Genomic DNA, 20,496 nt, shown 5'->3' with positions numbered 1-20,496 from the left:
TTCGGTTCAATTCAGCTTTTCGATTCGATTTAAGCAACTCTTCTCTCACATTTGTCATGATTTCTATATAATGGTCAATTATGTTCATTGAGAGGCTCTTACTTTTATTAATCATCTTTTCCATTAAAATTCTTTGAATCCACACTAAGTTAAGCATTACAGAGGCTTTTTATCGGGTATATCCCTACGTAGATTAAGGTTTCAGCTTGAATCACCCAAACACTCTTAACATCTCAACCTGTGTTGAATTTTGAAATACACTTCAATTGATTCTAAATCAGACAACAAAAATCTATTATGAGAAAGCTACAGATAGAGCTCCGATGAACATGAGTTGGATGATAGAAAAACGGGCTGACAATGTCTCATGTAAGATGATAAAAGAATGAAAATATGCTAAAATAAAATGACTTCATAAATGATGATAAAAAATCAAACATAAAAACTTAAAAAATATAAGAATAAAAGTGGGAGAATAAAATATAATAATAATGAACAATCAACAATCGATGATGCAGGGGACAAAAGATTGAAGGGATGGTTAAAAGAATTGATGATCCAAATTTTTTTTATTTTGGGAGGGAGAGAAGATTTTTAAAATAAAAATAAAAAATCTAAAGAGATGAACAATAAAAAATATTAAAAAAATAATTTAAGATTCATATGATTATATACATTTTTATCTATATTTTTTAAAAAACTTAAAATTTTCATCTTCAATTATAAGACCTTAAGTTATCCCCACTGAAACATAAATTTTTTTGTGTCTAGGAGTACCAAAAATATTTCTCACATCTTGTCTTTCCCCCATCAAAACCTAAAAATACATGAGATATTTATAGAAAAATCAAACCCTACTTATCAAGATTTTTTTTCTCATGATAACACCTTTTTATACTATGATTCATTATACTACCTGAATACTAATTTTAGAAATCTCAAAATACTTGTTAATTTGAACAATTTCTCTCTCCCTTGATGAGTATTTTATCAAGGGATATTTTTACTTCATTCTCCTTCACTTATGCTTCTTGAATTTTTGACCACTAGGTTTTTGGACTCTGATACCACTTGCAAAGAAGGAAAAGAAAACTTTCAAAATCAAAATATATAGAGATCAACAACCAAAAGCATAAAAAATAACCAACGTAAAAGTAAGTCAAATCCCTACCTATATCCATGGAAAAGACAAATTCTTTATATAGCGATGCTAGACAAAAAAAATATGAAATACCTTCATTGATTTTTCAGAAGTCGGTGAAGATGAGATCCATCATGCAGAGGGAGTAGCATGGACAATTGAAAGCAGCAAACAACCATGCGAATCACAAAAGGAATAAACACTAGAGAATTCTTAAGCTCAAAGCAGCAGTCAGCCTGACTCAATGTTTTATATGCATTGTAGTGTAGAAGATTGAACATGGTAGGTACATTATCTATGAGAATAGAGCTCGATACTCATCGGCCTCTAGGTCCATTTCCTCTGGTGTTCTGTCCCTCCTTTCTCTGTCCAAGTCGAGCTTCTCCTTGAGTTCCTTCTCTTTCAAATCAATCTAATAGCAGACCAATAAGAAGATAATTTAGTACAACATTCACTGAAATAATCTTTTTATATTAAAATAAGACTATCACTTACGGCATAATGGATCTCATCATTTTTCTCGAAATCTCCCTTTTTCCTAGGTAGAATGAAAATGTGCACATGAGGAACTGTCTGCCCAGCCTGAGGTTCATCCTGGATAGTCAACAAAAGGATGCCTTGGAACTTAGCAAGGGAATACAAACGCCAACCATAGATTATCGTCAGTTATATGGAACATCAAATAATGTCATCTCTATATCAGCTATATGGAACATTCCCTTTTTTATGTACCAAACATAATTCAATGGTTCATACATATCAAGACACCTAAGTGATTTGAGTCAAATTAACAGTTGCAGACTTCCTACATAGCAAGACAGCAGAGGAACATGAATCAAAGGGGGCATTGCCAAATTTAGTACAACATTCACTGAAATAATCTTTTCATATTAAAATAAGACTATCACTTACGGCATAATGGATCTCATCATTTTTCTCGAAATCTCCCTTTTTCCTAGGTAGAATGAAAATGTGCACATGAGGAACTGTCTGCCCAGCCTGAGGTTCATCCTGGATAGTCAACAAAAGGATACCTTGGAACTTAGCAAGGGAATACAAACGCCAACCATAGATTATCGTCAGTTATATGGAACATCAAATAATGTCATCTCTATATCAGCTATATGGAACATTCCCTTTTTTATGTACCAAACATAATTCAATGGTTCATACATATCAAGACACCTAAGTGATTTGAGTCAAATTAACAGTTGCAGACTTCCTACATAGCAAGACAGCAGAGGAACATGAATCAAAGGGGGCATTGCCAGTACGTACCTTAATGGCAATTCCAAAAGGACGCAAGCAAGAATAAATTTGACAGACAACTAAGTTATTTGTCGTATGAAAAACTCAAATTTCAATGCCTCTATGCATTTTACAAAGACAGGTCAGTCTTCAGCAAGGCTAATTGAAGGTACTTTTCTCTAAGATGCTGAGGGTTCCATTGCAATCTTGTTCTTCATACAAGACAGGTGCTGAGGCCAAGAGCAACTTTTGACTCGATGCTAAACAGTAACATGACCCATGAACCAGACTCTCAAGCTCAGAATGAAATTGGTGGGATACCAGGTTCAAAAGTTTAAGATACCACAGATCAACCCATTCAACCCTACCAACAAGCACATCAGTTTCAAATATAAGAACCTGAACTTAAATGGAATTGAACCATTCGACAATCCAACTAGAAGTAGTGAAACAACCATGTAGTGGTTGATGAATTAACCATAACCATATCATTCAAAAAGGTCAAATCGGGTTGCTGACATGGTAATCAAGCTAAGCATGCCAGAACTTGATCACCTATTCACAGCTACTCAAAACAGGTTAATCATTGGGATCTTCAACCAAAGACAGATTAAATCAACCAGTGAAGAGATTATCCACACAGCACTATATTCTTGAGATTATTCTACAAAAAAATAAAGGCAGGTAGCAATAATTGAATCATTCATTAATTAGATATAGTGAAATTACATAACATAAAACAGTGACCAAAATAAATTCTAATAATCTTACTTGAATAGCAAATGTCAGTGAAGATGCTTCATGATGACGCTCAAGACAACCACCAACTTCCTTGGCAGTAGGCCATAAGTCACAAACCACATCAGCAGTGAGATCAATAAAACATTTTACTTCCCGCCTTGGACATACAAGCACATGTAGATAATGTCAAGGTTCAACTTATGGCGAAATTATGCATGCAAAATAAAAAGTGTACAAATGAAGTGAATAGAGAGAAAGATGCCACCAAAGAGATCTGTGCATTTTAACATAGATGCACAACAGAGGAACTGAACATTGCATGCATATATCATCAAGTAAAATGATATCAATAAGATGAATTAGTGCCTTCGTCGAAAGGATATGACCTGCAAAATTTTAGAAAAGGTATATTAGATCTATGTAGCAATCAACAGAAATGAGGGAAGATGGCAGCAAAGCTTTAATAAAAGAGATAGTTATACAATAGAGTCTCACAATTTGCTTTGTATGCCCATGAATGGAAGGTAAATACTTTGCTATACAATGAATGTGATACATAGACCTACCCTTTTACAGGGAAAAAGACTTTAACGTTAAACAATAATTATGGTTAACTGATCAAATTGATCAGATCGATATGCTTCATTCAAAGACAGAATTAATAAACATGTGATAAAGCACTTCAAGTTAGAGAAGCTAGTACCACAAAGCATTTGTTTTTCACAAAACATTTTTGGTATAAGCATAATCAACCTTCAACAATAAACTAACGGTCCGAGGATGTAAGTGTAACATACGATTCACGTGGCAGTCACTAACCTTTCCTAAGCTCAACTGAGCAAAGGCACTAAAGTTATTATTTACTTAAAATTTTGGTTATATCAGATTGTATGTTCATACTTAATTTTTACATGAAACCTCTCAAACCAAAGTTCGTAATTTCGTATCGTATCAATATTTCGAGCTTTGTTTGGTACGGTGCAGTATAGACATACTAAACGGTATGCTAGGGTGTACCGCTTAGTACGTGTGTGTGTGTGTATATATATATATATATATAAGGAGGCATATGTTGCCCCAGCGACATCGTCTCCTTTTCTTCTCCTCATCACGTCAGACGAGAAGAAGAATTCTCCTCATCTGTGACGTTTGGCGAAGGTGTCGAAGGTCGTAGACGCCTCTGGCCTTCAGTGAAGGATGCAATGAAGAAGCCAAGCCACCACCTCTTCGTTACCTTCTGGATCGAGATCGTTGAGGGTGGGTGACGTCGTATCAGAAAGCATCGAGGTTCTCTCGATTCTTCCTCTTCTTCTTCCTCTTCTCCCTTGACGCTTCTTCTTCCCTCATCGCATCCAAGCTGATACCGTCCGATAGTAGATGGTCCGCGTATCGATTTGCTAGTCGATCGATATGTACTGCCCAGTACAAGTGGTATTATTCGAAATTAAAATCCTTATCTCAAACAATCATCAATTGGAGAAATGCCTTGTGTGTGACAGGTTCAAAAATGCAAGCAATTCAAAGTGTTCTTGTCCCAAAAATTCCTTCATGCAGTGATACAAATTCATGTCATCTACGTCCACCCTATTTATTGGAGATTATATATGTAACAATGTCTACCATGAGCTTTTCATGCATGCAGTAGAGACTTTCTCAGTAGAATGCCCCTCTTTATGATGCATCATTTTATAACCTGGATCCAATCATCAATAGCTGCTTTTGTGTAAATGAAGTCACCTAAGAAATTTGGGAAAGATAGAAGTCCCACTCTCAAGTATCCTTTGGCAGTTCTCTTAGCATTTAAAGATGAAGAAGATACAATATTGGAATTGTTAAAGACAAAAGGTGATACTAAGAGGAAAGAAACTTGCATTATACCGGACAAAGCAAGTTCCAATTTTGGTATTATAAAGAATGCACTTGCTTTTGCATTCCTAAGCTAAGCATTCTTGGTAAGTCCAAAAGTAGAATCTCATGGCTATAAAAGGACAAGGGAGAAAGGCAAAGGGGAATGTGTAGTGTAGGAAGGGTAATAAAGACCATGAGAAATTAGTCCAATGATGCAATTTTATAGATTGAAATTGAGTACAGGAAATAACAACGCAACCTATGAATGAACAGGACAAGCATGGGACCTAGGAATGATCATGGATTTAATTATTACAAGACAAGATAATACAGATTAAGATTGAGATAGCATTTAGAAAAGTCCCAAAGTGACAAGTGATAAAGAAGAATCAGCTACACATATTGTCATATACTTAAGTTTTTAGGTTGTATTGGTGTCCAACCACCATGTACGGTAGCCTTAAGATAGTCCCACTCAAACTTGAATTCCTTTGAAATTATCAACATCCAGATGAGTAGAGTAAAGATCGACTAGGTCGATGGACCCTACCAGGATCAAAGATCCAGAAAAGATCAAAATTTAAAATCAAAAATTGAAAATAGAAGGGGAAATAACCAAACCTGATATAGCAACACATAAAAGTGGAAGATTGTTAATCAAAAAAAGTCATGTTTGAGATAGAGATTGAGATAGGGCTAAAAGTAATCCTACATTGCTAAGACAAAGAAAAGAGCGAGTAACACAACATAAGAGCTTAAGCTAGCCCTCACATTGACCGTCAACCATACAAAAAACAAATACAATAAAGGAAGATAATAGTAACGGTAATCATGTATCTCTCCAAACTCAGCATAAGCAGAAGCATCAAAAGATATCCATCCAAAATTACTCTAAACAACCTATCGAAATCTACACCCACAATTGTGACCATAACCCTAATATTTCATAAGTAGCAACAATCCAAAATAATATGAGAGAGGATGGGAATCAACGGAAGGCATACCCGGTAGGAGAGGCCGCAGGTTGACCGTGGCAAAGGAGTGCACGGTCGAGTGGAAGACCTCGGTACAGTGGATCTTGTACGGGCCGAAGGTGTAGTTGACGCCTCCTCCATCTCAGACTGCGACCTAGACCCAGACCGGGGCTGAACCGTCGCGCGGAATAGACGGATCGGATTCGGGGTGAGGGGGAACGAAGTGCGACGGAGAGCGGCAGGCGACGGCACTCGCCGTATGATCGTTCAGATACAAAGGAAGGGAAGGCACGAGAGACGAGAGACGAGAGACGAGAGACGTGAATTCGAGCCGCTGCTTTACTGTCCCGACTCGAGTCGTGTCTTACGTTGCGAGATGACTCGAATTCGACTTCGGAGAAAACATATAATAAGCCCTTCCGGTGATAGGAGTTGGATGAATCGGATCATTATCAGGACTAAGTATTAGAGCATTGATCTGCTAAATTAGGGAGCCCTTCTACTCCCGTACTAAAAGGAGGACTTTTTTTTCTTAAAAAAATTAAACTTCTATTAAGAAATAAAACGACAATCAACACATTGATTTTTTTAACAAAAAATTGAGATATTAAAAAATAAATAATAATAATAATAATAATGACTCAAAAATGTGTTAGATAAGATTGATGAAGATCTAAAGAGATCTCTCTTCTTAGACACAATATCATTTACATGAATCCATCTAACATTGTTAAAAATCGGCTCTAGAGAATGAGTGAGGAAGAGAGAAAGAGAGAGAGAGAGAGAGAGAAAACATAGGATGTTGAAAACATCCTGTCTAAAATATAGACATAGTTCCAAAAGTACCACACAGAGTTGTCAACTTCTTTGAGAGAGAACAAATAAATAAAAACACAATGATGCACACTCAAAATTGTTCCCCTAGGGAACTGAACCTATGAAATTTTATTCCGTACAAAGGAGAAACTTTTGAGAAAGAAAATATATCAGAAAATTTTCATTTATAAGATGGTAACACTTTCAAGAGGTTTTTCTAAAGTCATAGACATGATGATGATCTTTCATGAGAAGTAAAAATAATATTTCAATCTGTTTACCAAGGTGGATGATCATCATGTCTAGTTCGAGGCGGTTTAGGTTTCCATCCTGGTTTTTCATCCCAGTACATGTCATAGTATATGTGGCCAGGGTTATGATTCTTCATGCAGCACCAATTTCCGACGTATCTCTTCACACGACTTCTAAATTTTGCTTCTCTTACCTAAATCAACTCATCACGATATCATCTAGAACAAAATAGTGATATAGAGAAACAATTTTTAGCCACCAATAAAAAAAGGTATGATAATGCTTACCTCATCACTGAACCCTTGGAAGGCATTCGTCATGGATGAAAAGTGCAAGACTTTGATATCTTTGTACTGGGAGAATACTTGCATGTACTGTAAGACAAATTGACAAACTATTTAGTAAAGCTTCTGAACTCTTTTAGAGTACATCAATAAAAGCTTCAAGTATCTACCTGTTTCATGGAAAAAAATATAAAATAATCAGATTCATGTGTCATGACTCTCTGATTAACAAACTATAAGACAAAAAAGTAACAAAGTCCGTTAAAACACAAATATATGTTTCTAGAGCTTGTAAGGAGAAGCCGGATCTTTGCTCTGTTTTCTTGCATTGTATGAAGAGGCCTTCAAAGAACACAGAGAAAATGAACAATGGAAAGTCTAAGGTTTAAAGTTCGAAGACTAGAATACTGAGTGGTCTGCTTTATCACTGAACTTTGCTTAGTTGATACCATTAGAAAATGTGCTCTCGCCATATAAACAGACAATCTTATCCTACCACCATTATTATGATCTTAAACCCTTACAGAATCAAAATTTAATCATTAGACGAACGTACCATCTGTTCAGTGCTATTTCTAGGAAATTGGATGAAACCATGGCTACTTGTTTCATTGGATATATTGCATTCTTCAGAATGTGCATCACAAAGTTGAACATTAAGTAATGATTCCTTCACCTGAATCCATAATAAAAAAAATTATTTGAATTGAAAGATATGTATGAGCAGCTAAGTATTGCAAACTGATACAACAATAGCTTTACATGTTTGGGCACTGATGGATTCTGCAGGAATGAGTATTCCCTGAAATGAATTTGTGGGCCAAATACTTCTTCAGAAAGACCACGGAGCATGGTAGGAATCTGCAAGGGTGAATCAACTCTAATTAGATGATAAAAAATGTGGCAGCAGGCATAACAATTATAACATGCAAAAACAGTTTACATGTAGTGCAAGTAGAAAAAAACAAGCAGTGAGATGGGATTGCCAATGGATATACTTCCATTCAGACTGCAAAAGACTGTCCTTTTAAAATAACTAATTAATAATGACAACAAAGAGTAAAGAAACTTTATTCCCAACTATTATAGATGGGATTGCCAATGGATCTCCTCTTTGTTGCTATGGACGGTATCAAGATTTTAAATGCTGGTCCAATACAAGTTTCAACATTTGATCAGACCACTACGGTACTAATATATCAAACGGTATATTCTTTGTTACCAAATGCAAAGAAGAAATTATCCAAGCGCAAAAGCAATGTAAAAATGGATAAAGCTTAGAGATTAGAGAATACCTATTTTATCGAATCTAAAGAAGATAAAACCACACTCTATGATCAAAGAACGAACAGAAATTGGTATAAGAATCTATTGGTTGAAGGAGAATGGATGAAATGTTTTGGGAAAATTTAGTACACGATCAATAAGTTGAGCATGTGCAATCAACTTAATTTGAACCGGTGAGTAAAAAATGATATGACAAACTGCAAAGTCATGGCAAATGAAATTTTATAAGATAATTTCCAATTTCCACATGGACTAAGAGACCTACCTGTAATATTAGAGCAATTGAAGGAGATTTAGTCAACATAGGTTTTCTTAGAATTTAATTGTAGCAAAGTAAATGCATATTAATATTTCAATTTCAATGCTAAGGATCAGTTCTGCTTGGGAATAACATCAAGAAAATAATTTCTAATTACTGGAATTATGGAGTATGGCATTTAGTAGACCAACTACCTCTATCCCTTCTGTAACAGGAAAGCTCATCATGATTCAACTCTTGGCAGGCCCACAGTATAGAACAAATGCAAATGTAAAAGAAGATGCTCTTGAAATAATGTGTATGTTCAAATTTTAATTGAAGAACAATATGCCCTTACTTCCGATCAAGGCTACTCTTGCCCCTCTACTTGCTTTCTAGTATTCCAAAAAAACCGGTGCACAAGGCTTCTGCTAATGCAGGGTTTGAAAAGAGTTAATGTATGCAACCTAATCCCTAGATCTAAAGAGGTATTTTCTTATAACTTGAACCTGGTCTTCCATGTCACCGGTGCAATCTTATTTCCATACTCAGACTCACCCTTATTCCAACTTGCCCCTCTCTAATCTAAGTTATTTTTAAACTGATACAATCCACATTAAACAATATTACCACTATCATATTCTGACCTTAATTAATTATTATTTGTCTTTTCTCTCTCAACACCATCCTCCTACTCTGCGAGCACTCATTTCAATGTCCACTTACAGAAAACACGAATTAAGGAGACTAAAGCTCATCTATCGTACTTGTTGATGATTGTCAAACATACTTGATCTTCTCATCTAATGTTGCCAAGGTCATATTTGGTATCATGAATACATATTGTTTCAACTCTCAAAAGTAAGAAATATGACAACCAAGGAAAGAACCATGTTTGATAGTCTGATAGACTTAATTTCAAAAAATTCGAGTAGAAAATTTTAATTTGCTTGAGTGATTCACCAAATAGTCAAGATAGGACAATTCTTGTTCTCTATATGACCAGACTAAAGTTTATTCAATCAATTGCCAGATCAGATGAACACCCAGTCATTTATTAAAAAAAGATCTCTAATTTTTTAGAATAAGGAATTGTTTAAACTATCTCAGTGATTGGTCAATCAATTTTCTGTATGGATCCAAATATCACCATATCCTTACAAAGTGTACCATATCAGGCCAACTGCTTAATTTTACAAAATGTGTAGTACCTTATTCTGGTGTACCAACACTTCAGCTCATACTACTGTACCAAGTGGATAATGACACAAGGCAGGTATCCAACTTTTAGTTCCTTGGCTGTTAGAGCACTTGGATATTGCATATCTTCCATCCCACCACATCTTTTCATCTGCCCATACTACTTCATCTGTTGAGAGTTTAAATTCCTCATTCCTCTTACACCATCTTTTGTTCCCATTTGTACTTGCATCAGGGAATTTAATTTCCTATGGCTCGGTCCAAACTGAATGTTATTTACCAAAACATTTGTACTTAATCTTTTACCATAAATTTCGGATAGTATTGACTAGTCTGTGCTTGAACAGGGATGCTGAACACCCAAAATAGGGTGGTGTCCTCTGTTTATTTTCTTATTTAAGTGGCTTATTTTCATTTAAACACCATTGCCCGATGCGTAATGGCTCACAACTCGCGAGTGTCTCTCTGCTGTCTTTCGCAACTGCCCTATCACCCATCTCATCCTTGATGTCTCCTCCTCTTCAATGGACTACCTCTTCTTGTGACATCCTCTTCCTTCTTATTCTCTCTAGTATGGTTCGACTTCTCGATTTGTACCGATATATCGATCGGCAATCGATAATATATACCAATGTATCGATACACGGTACGGTGGAACATGCAAATAGACCGGTATGTACCACCTATACCGGTCCTATATCAGACTGGCATGTACCGCCCATATCGGGCAGTACGTCACGGTATGACGAACCATGCTCCCTACCACTTCCTTCCTCCTCCCCCTCCTTCCCCCCATAGAATGACATTCCAAGTGGCGATACATCGGAAGAGACCAGACTTGTACCAATCTGTCCATAGACTAGCATGGACCCAATACCCAAAATTGAAAACCTTGTTCAAGATCATTGGAATTCCTAGATAAAACTGTGCATGGCAAGTGGCAAAATGGAACACTATGGAAATTAAGTTTACAGGATTAAAGGCTAAAAGCATATAGCCATAAACTTCGAAAACTAGCAAAATGGAAATTAGTCCATTCCCCCAAACCATAGTGATTCATCAGCAGGGAAAATCTGATTCCATACATCATGAATGAGCAGGAAGATCCCTCATTGTTCCGAGAATTTTAATAACCAAATCAATGCAGTCTAATGGAGAATGTGCAGGTACAAATAATTCAAGGAAGCCAAGAGCAACAAGATAAAATAATTCAGACCACCTAAACAATCATCTTAAAATTGAAGATGCAAGAAAATTAACTTTGATCTATTTGTAAGAACACAACTCATGCTAAAACTTTGTCCTCATAGTTAAAGTCCGGGCATATACGCTATTTGAGGGCGAGCTTTCATACAAAGATAAGGTTCGTCCCAAATGACCTACCATTTTGCTGATCCTTTGGAATTTTAAACTCAATGGAAAAGAGCAAATAAAACCCATAATTTTATGATCCAAGTTAGCAAGTAAATGGCAAGAAAAGATAATGAAGGAAAATGCCCATTCATGGATAATTTTTAGGAAACTAGCAAGAGAGTGCACACTAATCAAACAAATCTAATTACCTCAAACAAGTGGTCCATAGGGCATACAAAAGGTTGCTTGGTCAGTGTCCCTATCAAAATTCCATGATGCAAATACCACAATCTGTCAAACCTGCACCATAATCGAGGCATTACCTAAACATAGACAAGGAATATGAGTCAGAATTATTGCAACCACAGCAGGCAAGCTCGTTGAATAATAATTTCACAACAATGTCCTGTCAACTGTTAATGTGTCAATTCTGTGTTTTATGTTGCTAATGTATAACAAGCCTCATATTGCATACTGCAGAAGACTACGCTCATTGTGTGATGAGAACAAAGTTGACCTTCCATCATTATTCTATGATGGAATCAGAATCTCAAAAATTAGACACAAAAATCAATTATCTGATACTCCATGAATTTTAGTTAAAGCAACACCCATTAACATTACAATTCTCAACCAACAACTAATGAATAATAAGCTCCTTAAAAATAAGGATTTTGAGAAGTAAATGGTTCTCAGCTCAATGGCCATTTGGAATTTAATTAGATGATAAATTAATTGCACAATTTAATGAAATGTTTATCAGTATCTGCATGGACAAAAAGTTTTGCCGACATGTACATACATTGTTTTCAAAAGTGCACAATTTGTGAAAAGAGAAGGGATTTTCGAAAGATCCTATCTTCTGAAGCTATTTATTTCAAAAATCACCATACCAGAATATCAAGGAAAAAGATCCCTTTAAAGTTTAAACTATGCATATAAGATATCTTTTACAAAATCTCAGCAGGTCAAGTTTAATTTTTTAATTGGTGAAACCTCACTCACCAGTGTTCGGTTCAACAGAGAAGCAACAGCAAGTGCAGTTCTTATCTGCCTCAACTGAAACATGCAAATAAGAATGTCACTTGACCAGTTCATTCCTTGGACATCTCTCCAAATCTCAATAAGAAATGCAAACATTTTATAATATTATCTTACCTGGTAATTAACCAATGAGAAGTGTGATTGTACGGTATGTGGCCCATCCAGCAACAAACTTTTAGGAATACCAGGTTTGAATGATAAGAAACCTCCTGCAAAGACACAAACCGAGTCAGAAGGATAACAAAGCATGACAACATAACATAGTTTTTGGAATAATTAAACATAAGAGTCCAGTAACCGAGCAAGCAAGCCTGATGAGATAGACACTAGACTCTGGAATGTGTAGGGTGTGCTGAATTTTCTACCAACATTTTGTTGGTTGCAATGCTCTAGTTCTTGCTCCAGACCTCAACTAAATACAGTCATACCAAAGATTGGGTATTACTGAACTTTCCAAAATGAACACCATCCAAATACATGAATATCATAATTTTTTCGCATATTTGTGGTAGGTACAGGTACATATTTTTGGCATTTTACATCTAATTATTGTGTTTACATGTTAGTTAGAATTTCTTTGTCACCTAGAATACATACTACTTTCAATTTTTATTCGATATATGTTTCTATTTGGTATTTTTATTGTATTCTATATTAAGATCACTTCATTGTTATCAATATTGATTATACTAGGCTCATTTATATGTGAGAAAGAACCCTAAATTAAGATTTCTTTTATTTTTCTCAGATTTTTTAGTACTTTTCTAGTATCATGGTACACGCCAACATAACATGTATTGATACACTGATACAACAAGAGTCATACTAGTCTAGGCCCTGTATGCTGGTACAAACCAAACCAATTCAGATCGAGACTTGGACTGTCGGGGTCCGATACACGGTATTGTATTCCTTGCATACTCCACATGAATCTATAGCTTATGTAAGCTTTTCAATAGATAAATTCTCAAAAATTAAAGCACTCAACACAGCCTAGCATCTCAAAAATCACATAGCACTAGTACTGGTTTTCAGTATTTGGGGAAATATTTTTCACTTATTACCTATCAATATTACAACTCACTTTTGAATTGTGCAGTAAAAGTCAAGTACAAAAAAAAAGTTGTCAACCAGCTAAGACATTTAGCTTAGTATGAAAAAGTTGAATTTTACCACATGAGATGAGAAGAAAGAATACCTGGTGTATCGTAATATGCAGGTTGGTCATAGAAAAGCATAGCCTCACGTAATCTATGGCGCTTTCCATCAGAACCTGAATACTGGAAGGTAGTATGCACAGCGTATGGTTCCAGTTTGAGTTGCTGGGGCATTGCCTGCCAGTTCATTTAAAAGAATTGTTGCATGGTCATTCACATTTATTTGGTTTAAAGGAGAGAATACCATACAACAAATTATACAATAACCATAATTAGATAAGCAACAATGAACTAACAGTTCCAAGAACAACAACAACATCAAAGCTGTAAGTCCCAACTATTTGGGATCAGCTACATGAATCTTTTGTTGTCATTGAGATATGTAAAAATTTATATGTAAAAATTCTTGCACCACTAACATTAATTATTTCATCTCTTTTGACAACCATATCCAAATGTCTCTTAAGTACATGCTCACATCATTTTAAACGACTTTCTCTCATCTTATCCTCTGACAAACATTTTTTATGCATAGTTATTCACGAATAAAAATATTTTTTTCTATACTTTCTAGTAACTCCACACATTTATCTCAACATTCTTGACTGCCTAATACTCATATCTATAAAGCATTGTTGGTCTCACAACTATCTTATAAAAATTTTCTTTTAATCTTAAAGGTATCTGATGATCACACAAGACTCTTTACACCCCTCACCATTTTAATCATCCTGTTTTTACTTTATAAATAATATCTTTATCAGTCTCTCCATCTTATTGAATAATTGATCCTTAAAGCTTTTGCTTAAAGGGAATTCAAGTCCATCTAATTTAACTATATTCTCTTATCTATTTCTAGAAGCACTAAAATTATATTTTATATATTCAGTTTTAGTCCTATATAATCTAAAACCTTTACTTTCTAAAGTTTGTCTTCGTAGATCAAGTTTATAATTAATTTCAAATAGGATCTCATCAATTAAGACAATATCATCAGCAAATAATATACATCAAGGAGGTCTATCTTGTAGGTGACTAATTAGTTCTTCCATTATCAATGTGAAAAAATAGGGACTTGATGCAGATCCTTGAAGTAATCCTATGCTAATAGGAAACTCCCTAGACACTCCCCCTATAGTTTTGACACTAGTAACTATAGTATCATATATATCTTTAATAACATCAATATAATTAGTGGATACACCGTTCTTTTCTGAAACCCACCATAATAAATCGTTAGGAACCCTATCATAGGTTTTCTTTGAGTCAATAAAATTCATATGCAAATCTTTTTTTTTTCTCCCTATACTTTTTCGTTAATTATCTTAATAAATAAATAACTTCTATGATTGATCTTCCAAGTATAAAACAAAATTGATTTTAGAGATATTTGTTTCAAACCTTATCCTACTTTCAATAAATCTTTTTTAAAGTTTCATAATATGAGTCTTGATTTTAACTCCTCTATAATTTGAACAATTTTATGTCTCACTTATTTTTGTGAATTGATACTAAAAACTTTTTCTCCATTTATCAGGATAACAGATCCAAGGACAATTAGAAAAAAAAGAATTGTTGCTTAGGATTTATATTATATAGTTAAAAACATAGAATAACATACCATAAACTTTACAATAACCACAATTGGATGAGCAAATGAATTAGCAGCTACAAAGACAATAAAAAAGAACTACCTGGACAAAGTATGTGTGCCCACTGCAAAATATGCTCGCTGGCAAAAGACCGACCTTAAGAGTCCCATCATAAGCATAAAAAAGTCCACTTTCTCCTTTAAGTGATGGCCCTAAAACTTGGTGGACAATATCATTAAAGCCAGCCTGGTCCCATTTCTCATCATCACCCAAAAGTAAATCTTTCCACTCCTTAGCTAGCCTTTTCGCAGAGTCAGTGGGACGCCAGTGAAACATTCCAATATTGTAGGCAGTAATTACTACAAACAATAGAAGGGAAAAATATTAGTTAATGATCCTCGAACAATCAAAGTCAAATTTTGATGAAAGAAAACTTTAAAAAACCTTAAGAAAGGGTTAAGGAAAGAAACGAAAGTGCAGATGCTCTGTATTAGCCTTACTATGTTTTGGCTTGCACTTTGCATGGCACCAAAACAAGTGCCATTTCACTACAACATGTGTCAGCCATGTGGACATATGCAAACTTAAACACTAAGTTTTCTACAGTCTAGTTTATAGGCTCCTTCATAGAACCTGACATCAGCAACATTGTTTGATATCTTTGAATAAACTTTATCACTAACAACTAAAAAAGTAACTCAGATGATATATTTGATAATACTAAGATTCACTCAACTATATAGGACCTACTGAGTAATTTTTTGAGGTTATATTTTCTACAGGAAATAAGATTCTGGGTCAAAAATTTTGTACGTGATAAGGTCCAACATTTTAGATACTAATACAAGTAACGGTACCTATACCACAATCTTATTATATCAGTACAACTTGGCATGTTAAAAAAAATTCAAGAATGTTTAATATATCTGTACCAGCTAGTGTGGTTATTACTTATTACCAAGATTCATTGACATTAGTAGAAAATACCCTTATGCCAGTCTTCCAAACTGTCATCAGTTCTTGTTGGTCTAAGATGATCGGTTGATGTTAACAAATCTGCCTCAGGAAAACGAGCAAAATATGGAAGTGGATTCTGTTCCAAGCAAAAACACAAACTAAATCATTTATAATATGAGACGAGAATAAACAGTAAAGAATGCTTTGAGTGAACTATCCAATTTAATAGATATAATTCAAGAACTGCTTGGGCCAAGCAAATCAACAAAAGAAATTTGCTTATATCCTGGTAAGTCCCAGGAAATATTTAACTCTGGCAAAGCTTGATAAAAATTGAGAGAATTTCATTCTTATTCTAACTGCATTACATACAAGAGCAAGAATTGAGCAAAAGATATAGCTTGGGCTTTGGAAAGCCAGTTTTGCCTGATACTGACATGTAATTCCATTTGAAATCATCTTGCATCGTCAAGAGGAATCCAACATTCCAAACTAGAACCGGTGCATTGCACTAATTATTTTTAATCCAAAACTACAATTTACATTATTAAGAACACTTATTAAAGTGTGCATTACGAGGAGACCTACCAAGCTACAAGAAGCTTTTGTGACGTAGACAAGGTGCACATTCCATAGTATTTTCTACATTCATATGTTCATCCATATCCTCACTCCGTCACTTCTTTTCACTCAGTTGAAGATTACAAGGCACGATATCCTAAAGTTTTTGCTATATCAAGATTGGTCTAAACCCTCTTGGTTATCTTAAAAGGAATTCTACATAAACATGGCAATTTGAAGTTTCTATCAAACATATTCCATATCACATTTCAAGTTATTTCTTTGTCAATTTTAATTATGTTGATATCATAAAATAGTCACAATTGGCCTGGGTGACGCTAAGTTCTTGTAGCATGGTGAAAATTTCGAGTTTCCAAAATTAGGTACCATAAATTTGGAAATGGCAAGCATATTTAAATCATTTCTCCAGTAACAATCCATTAAAAAAAAAATGGTCTGTAATATAGAAAAGATAAACATAGATTAAACATGCAGGCCTTATATATGGTCTGATCCCCAGAACATGTATACAGCCTCCAAGGTATAAAACTTCACATGTGCAGGAACATTTGCTTATATCAGGTTACACAAGGTTATAATGATCAAACTGTTATCAGGTGCACTAGGTGCTACATACAAAAACGTACAAGAGAACATCTATAAGTTCAGCTAACAAAGACAGACATCAAGATCTAAATTTTAGCATATCCAGAATAAGCAAAACATGAACTATTGATGAGATCCAAGAAAGGTTATAATGTTGTGACATTCTACACCTATGGACTATCAGATCAAAAATAACAGAATTGAAACTGGTGTATACCTTTAACCAAACCATATCTGTATCACACATTAACAACTCATAACCAAACGGTAGGAGAGCATTTATCAACAATACTTTTTCCCTTCCCATTTTGTGAAATTTGGTCGATCCCCAGCCAACATCTACTGTTACCATTTTGCTGCCCATGTCAAAAACAGGAATGCCTTTCCAATACAAAGCCTCCAATAATCTGGTATCCATAGCACCTATATCCGAAAAGAGAACTCAGATAAGTGTTATGTGAACTTTTTGTACATATGAATCTAACGTTGCTTTAGAGGTGCCTAACTTACCGACAAGAATGTTAAAAATATTAAGATCCGTTAGGTGTTTGACCCAATTCAATATAAAGTCCAGGAATGCATGGTTCCCAAATGTCACAATGATGATATTATCTTTTGCACGGTGCTTCACCATCTCCTTGGTTAGCTGAAATGACTTCGGATCAGGCATTCTCCTATCAATAGGCACATCCCATATCGCTCTTGTGAACATGTCTAAAGGCTCTCTTTGCAGCTTAGGTGTTCTAGTTACTGTCAAAAAAAAAAAAACTTTCTTAGGTTTACTCAGATTGCTACTGAAAAGGCATAAGAATTCAAAATTAGTATGTTACAACAAATCTAATAAGAGCCTAACATCTAATTACAGCATAGCTCCTCTTCAGCCTTTCTTTTGACAACAAAACAGCTTCAATAGAATGGTGACAATCAAGGTAGAGGTAGCAGAAATTATTAATTTTTTACTAATTTAATCAAGTGCTTTTCATTGTAAATTAACAACATATCTTGATCATAAGAGCATCTGAAACCCATTGAATAAGCAAAAAATTGGCAACTGTAGAACATTCACTCTTTAGAGTGATGCTTAGCAACAACAGGGACATTTCAGGGGAAGTGATTTCTTATTGAGCACGCAGTCAATCAAGTTCGCAGAAATCTATGCTTGTATTTCAACAGTATTTGTTACAGAAAAGGTAGAAGCAACTAAACGACCGTTTCCTAACATATTACGTGCCCTACAGACTTTCATCTTCAGTTGGAACTCGACTTGTAGCCAGTAGAGAAGGCAAAGTTTTTGTGATTTTTGATGCATTTACTAGACCATATATTTATTTTCTTCTTTGCCAATTCAGCATGTTGAAGAGACTCTTTAGTAACATTCCGAAGCCGTCATATCACAAAACTTAGACCGAGAGACGAACAAATTGGTGCTCAAAGCATGATACGAAGAGGGACAAAACAGATCTGCGCACTTGGGAATCGAGGAGCAATGAACCATAAAAAGAAGAAAAGCTATGAGCAGAATCAAGACTATCCTAATATTGCGCAACAAAGATACACACATAAAGACAGCATCGAAAGAACAAGAACGCGCTGATTGAAGAAGAAAAAGAAGAAGAATTTGACCGGTTACCTATCGGCGATGGAGGAGGAGGAGATGTCGAGGGAGGAGAAGACGACAAGAAGAGCGACGACGTTCCGAAAAGCTGTAAGGGTTTTCCATTTCCTCCGTCGCCGACGTCGGCAGCGGGTGAGGTGTAGAATGAGGAGAGAATGACAAGAGCAGAAAATACGACGCTGGCAACAACCGCAGCATAGATCGTCAAAAACACGGTTTTCCCGTCCGGGAAAGGATTGCGCGTCGCCATTCGAAGAGGAAAAATGCGAGAGGGTAGGTATATCAGACGCCCGAATTGCTCATCTGGTCGCCTCCTTTCCTTACTCGTACAATCCCCCGCCCTACTCTCTCCTCCTCTCGGCGATCGCATCCATGCCTCGACTTCCGTTGTCCAAAACCCTCCACACTCGTTTTGCTTTGTCCAAAGCCCTCACAAAATCGAACACCGCAACGATATCAGGTCATCTGGTGGCTTAATTTAGTGTGTATGGTATATGAATATATATAGTGAGGGAATTAAACCGTCGCCGTTGTTGTTTGTTTTAGTTGGGTTCTGCTGCGGCTTGAATCGAACGTTGCATTACAAAATTGATAGGAGCGGCATCACCAAATCTTGAGGAGATTGGGGCCCCCCTAAAATGACTCTGGTTCAACTCACCTGCATCGTAGTTACCAAATCGGACCAAACGTGGATCCTACTGATTCACTGGGACTACGTGTGCTGTAGAGTGTCATTAAAACCTTTCTATACATACATGCATTTTATTTATATAATAAAGAGAATACATTATTTGAAAATATTTTATTGATATAAAATTAGTATGTATGTGGGCATGGCATGCATGGAACTCTCGTTCGGCCAACATTATATTTACTTGAGTTCTATAGGAATGATTAGTCGTGTGGCGCCAACAGACTGATGATTTAGTTTGGTGCCATGGATTTGTCACTCGACGTTCACAGATTCAATGTATGAATCACTGATAGTCCAATGATGCATGTATTTGCTCTCGATTAAGGGTGTTCAAATCGGTTTGAACTAAAACGTCAAGGGTCTAACTAAACCAAATCATTTTTTCCGAGCTACCGACTCGAACTAATTCCGAACCGATTCATCATGTTTGGCTAACCGTTTAACTAATCTTTAATTTTAAATAACTTATAATATATATATATATAAGTATTTCGTTTCAATTCAATTAAGCCGAACCGAAATCTTGATTCAATTCGGACAATAAACTCAATTAGATCGATATCTTTTAAATTAAAATTAATTTTCGAATCAAAACTGTTTATAGCATTCAAAACCAAACCATTGATGAATCGATTTGGTTCAGATTTGGTTCAGGTTCAATTCGGGAACAACTCTACTCTTAACATTTGTCGTAATTTTCACATAATGTTCGTTCATTGAGAGGCTCTTACTTTTGCTAATCATCTTTAACTATGAAGTTCTTTGAATCGACACTAAGTTAAGCATTAGAAAGGCTTTTTATTGGGTATACCCCTATGTAGATTAAGGTTTCAGCTTGAATCACCCAAGCTTTCAACATCGCAACCTATTATGATAATAATTAATTTA

General features: G+C 35.4%; 2 protein-coding genes across 2 annotated transcripts; both read right to left on the bottom strand.

Moving 5' to 3' along the window:
• Positions 1-1,211: 1,211 nt before the first annotated feature.
• LOC103970916 (bifunctional bis(5'-adenosyl)-triphosphatase/adenylylsulfatase FHIT) lies at positions 1,212-6,402 on the bottom strand. Its single transcript, XM_065173175.1, has 6 exons — positions 6,321-6,402; positions 5,981-6,087; positions 3,161-3,307; positions 2,054-2,152; positions 1,637-1,735; positions 1,212-1,553 (listed from the first exon to the last, which is right to left on the bottom strand). Exons 1-6 carry the CDS (start codon positions 6,400-6,402, stop codon positions 1,437-1,439), a joined length of 651 nt encoding a protein of 216 aa, XP_065029247.1. The 3' UTR covers positions 1,212-1,436.
• A 279-nt stretch (positions 6,403-6,681) lies between these two features.
• LOC135586129 (arabinosyltransferase XEG113-like) lies at positions 6,682-19,371 on the bottom strand. The gene is made up of 13 exons (XM_065173419.1): positions 18,930-19,371; positions 17,810-18,049; positions 17,517-17,722; positions 16,163-16,268; positions 15,278-15,534; positions 13,625-13,760; positions 12,541-12,635; positions 12,388-12,441; positions 11,592-11,705; positions 8,067-8,165; positions 7,861-7,980; positions 7,308-7,394; positions 6,682-7,213 (listed from the first exon to the last, which is right to left on the bottom strand). The coding sequence occupies exons 1-13, from the start codon at positions 19,282-19,284 to the stop codon at positions 7,046-7,048; spliced, it is 2,037 nt and encodes a 678-aa protein (XP_065029491.1). The 5' UTR covers positions 19,285-19,371; the 3' UTR covers positions 6,682-7,045.
• Between the last annotated feature and the right edge of the window lie 1,125 nt (positions 19,372-20,496).

The sequence above is a fragment of the Musa acuminata genome, chromosome BXJ3-11, assembly GCF_036884655.1.
Source record: "Musa acuminata AAA Group cultivar baxijiao chromosome BXJ3-11, Cavendish_Baxijiao_AAA, whole genome shotgun sequence".
NCBI classification, from domain to species: domain Eukaryota; kingdom Viridiplantae; phylum Streptophyta; class Magnoliopsida; order Zingiberales; family Musaceae; genus Musa; species Musa acuminata.
Note: the sequence above shows the minus strand (reverse complement) of the source record. Positions and strands in the feature narration are given on the sequence as shown.

Excerpts from the sequence above, each read along its gene's own strand:
- LOC103970916 (XM_065173175.1), bottom strand. The coding sequence starts at position 6,402 with ATGATCCGATTCATCCAACTCCTATCACCGGAAGGGCTTATTATATGT. Across the intron at positions 2,153-3,160 it reads CACTGACATTTGCTATTCAA|GATGAACCTCAGGCTGGGCA; the intron begins GTAAGATTATTA and ends TTGACTATCCAG. Across the intron at positions 1,554-1,636 it reads ATGATGAGATCCATTATGCC|ATTGATTTGAAAGAGAAGGA; the intron begins GTAAGTGATAGT and ends GTCTGCTATTAG.
- LOC135586129 (XM_065173419.1), bottom strand. The coding sequence starts at position 19,284 with ATGCGATCGCCGAGAGGAGGAGAGAGTAGGGCGGGGGATTGTACGAGT. Across the intron at positions 12,636-13,624 it reads TGCATATTACGATACACCAG|GAGGTTTCTTATCATTCAAA; the intron begins GTATTCTTTCTT and ends GTGTCTTTGCAG. Across the intron at positions 11,706-12,387 it reads CTCTGTTGAACCGAACACTG|GTAATGCCTCGATTATGGTG; the intron begins GTGAGTGAGGTT and ends GTCTATGTTTAG.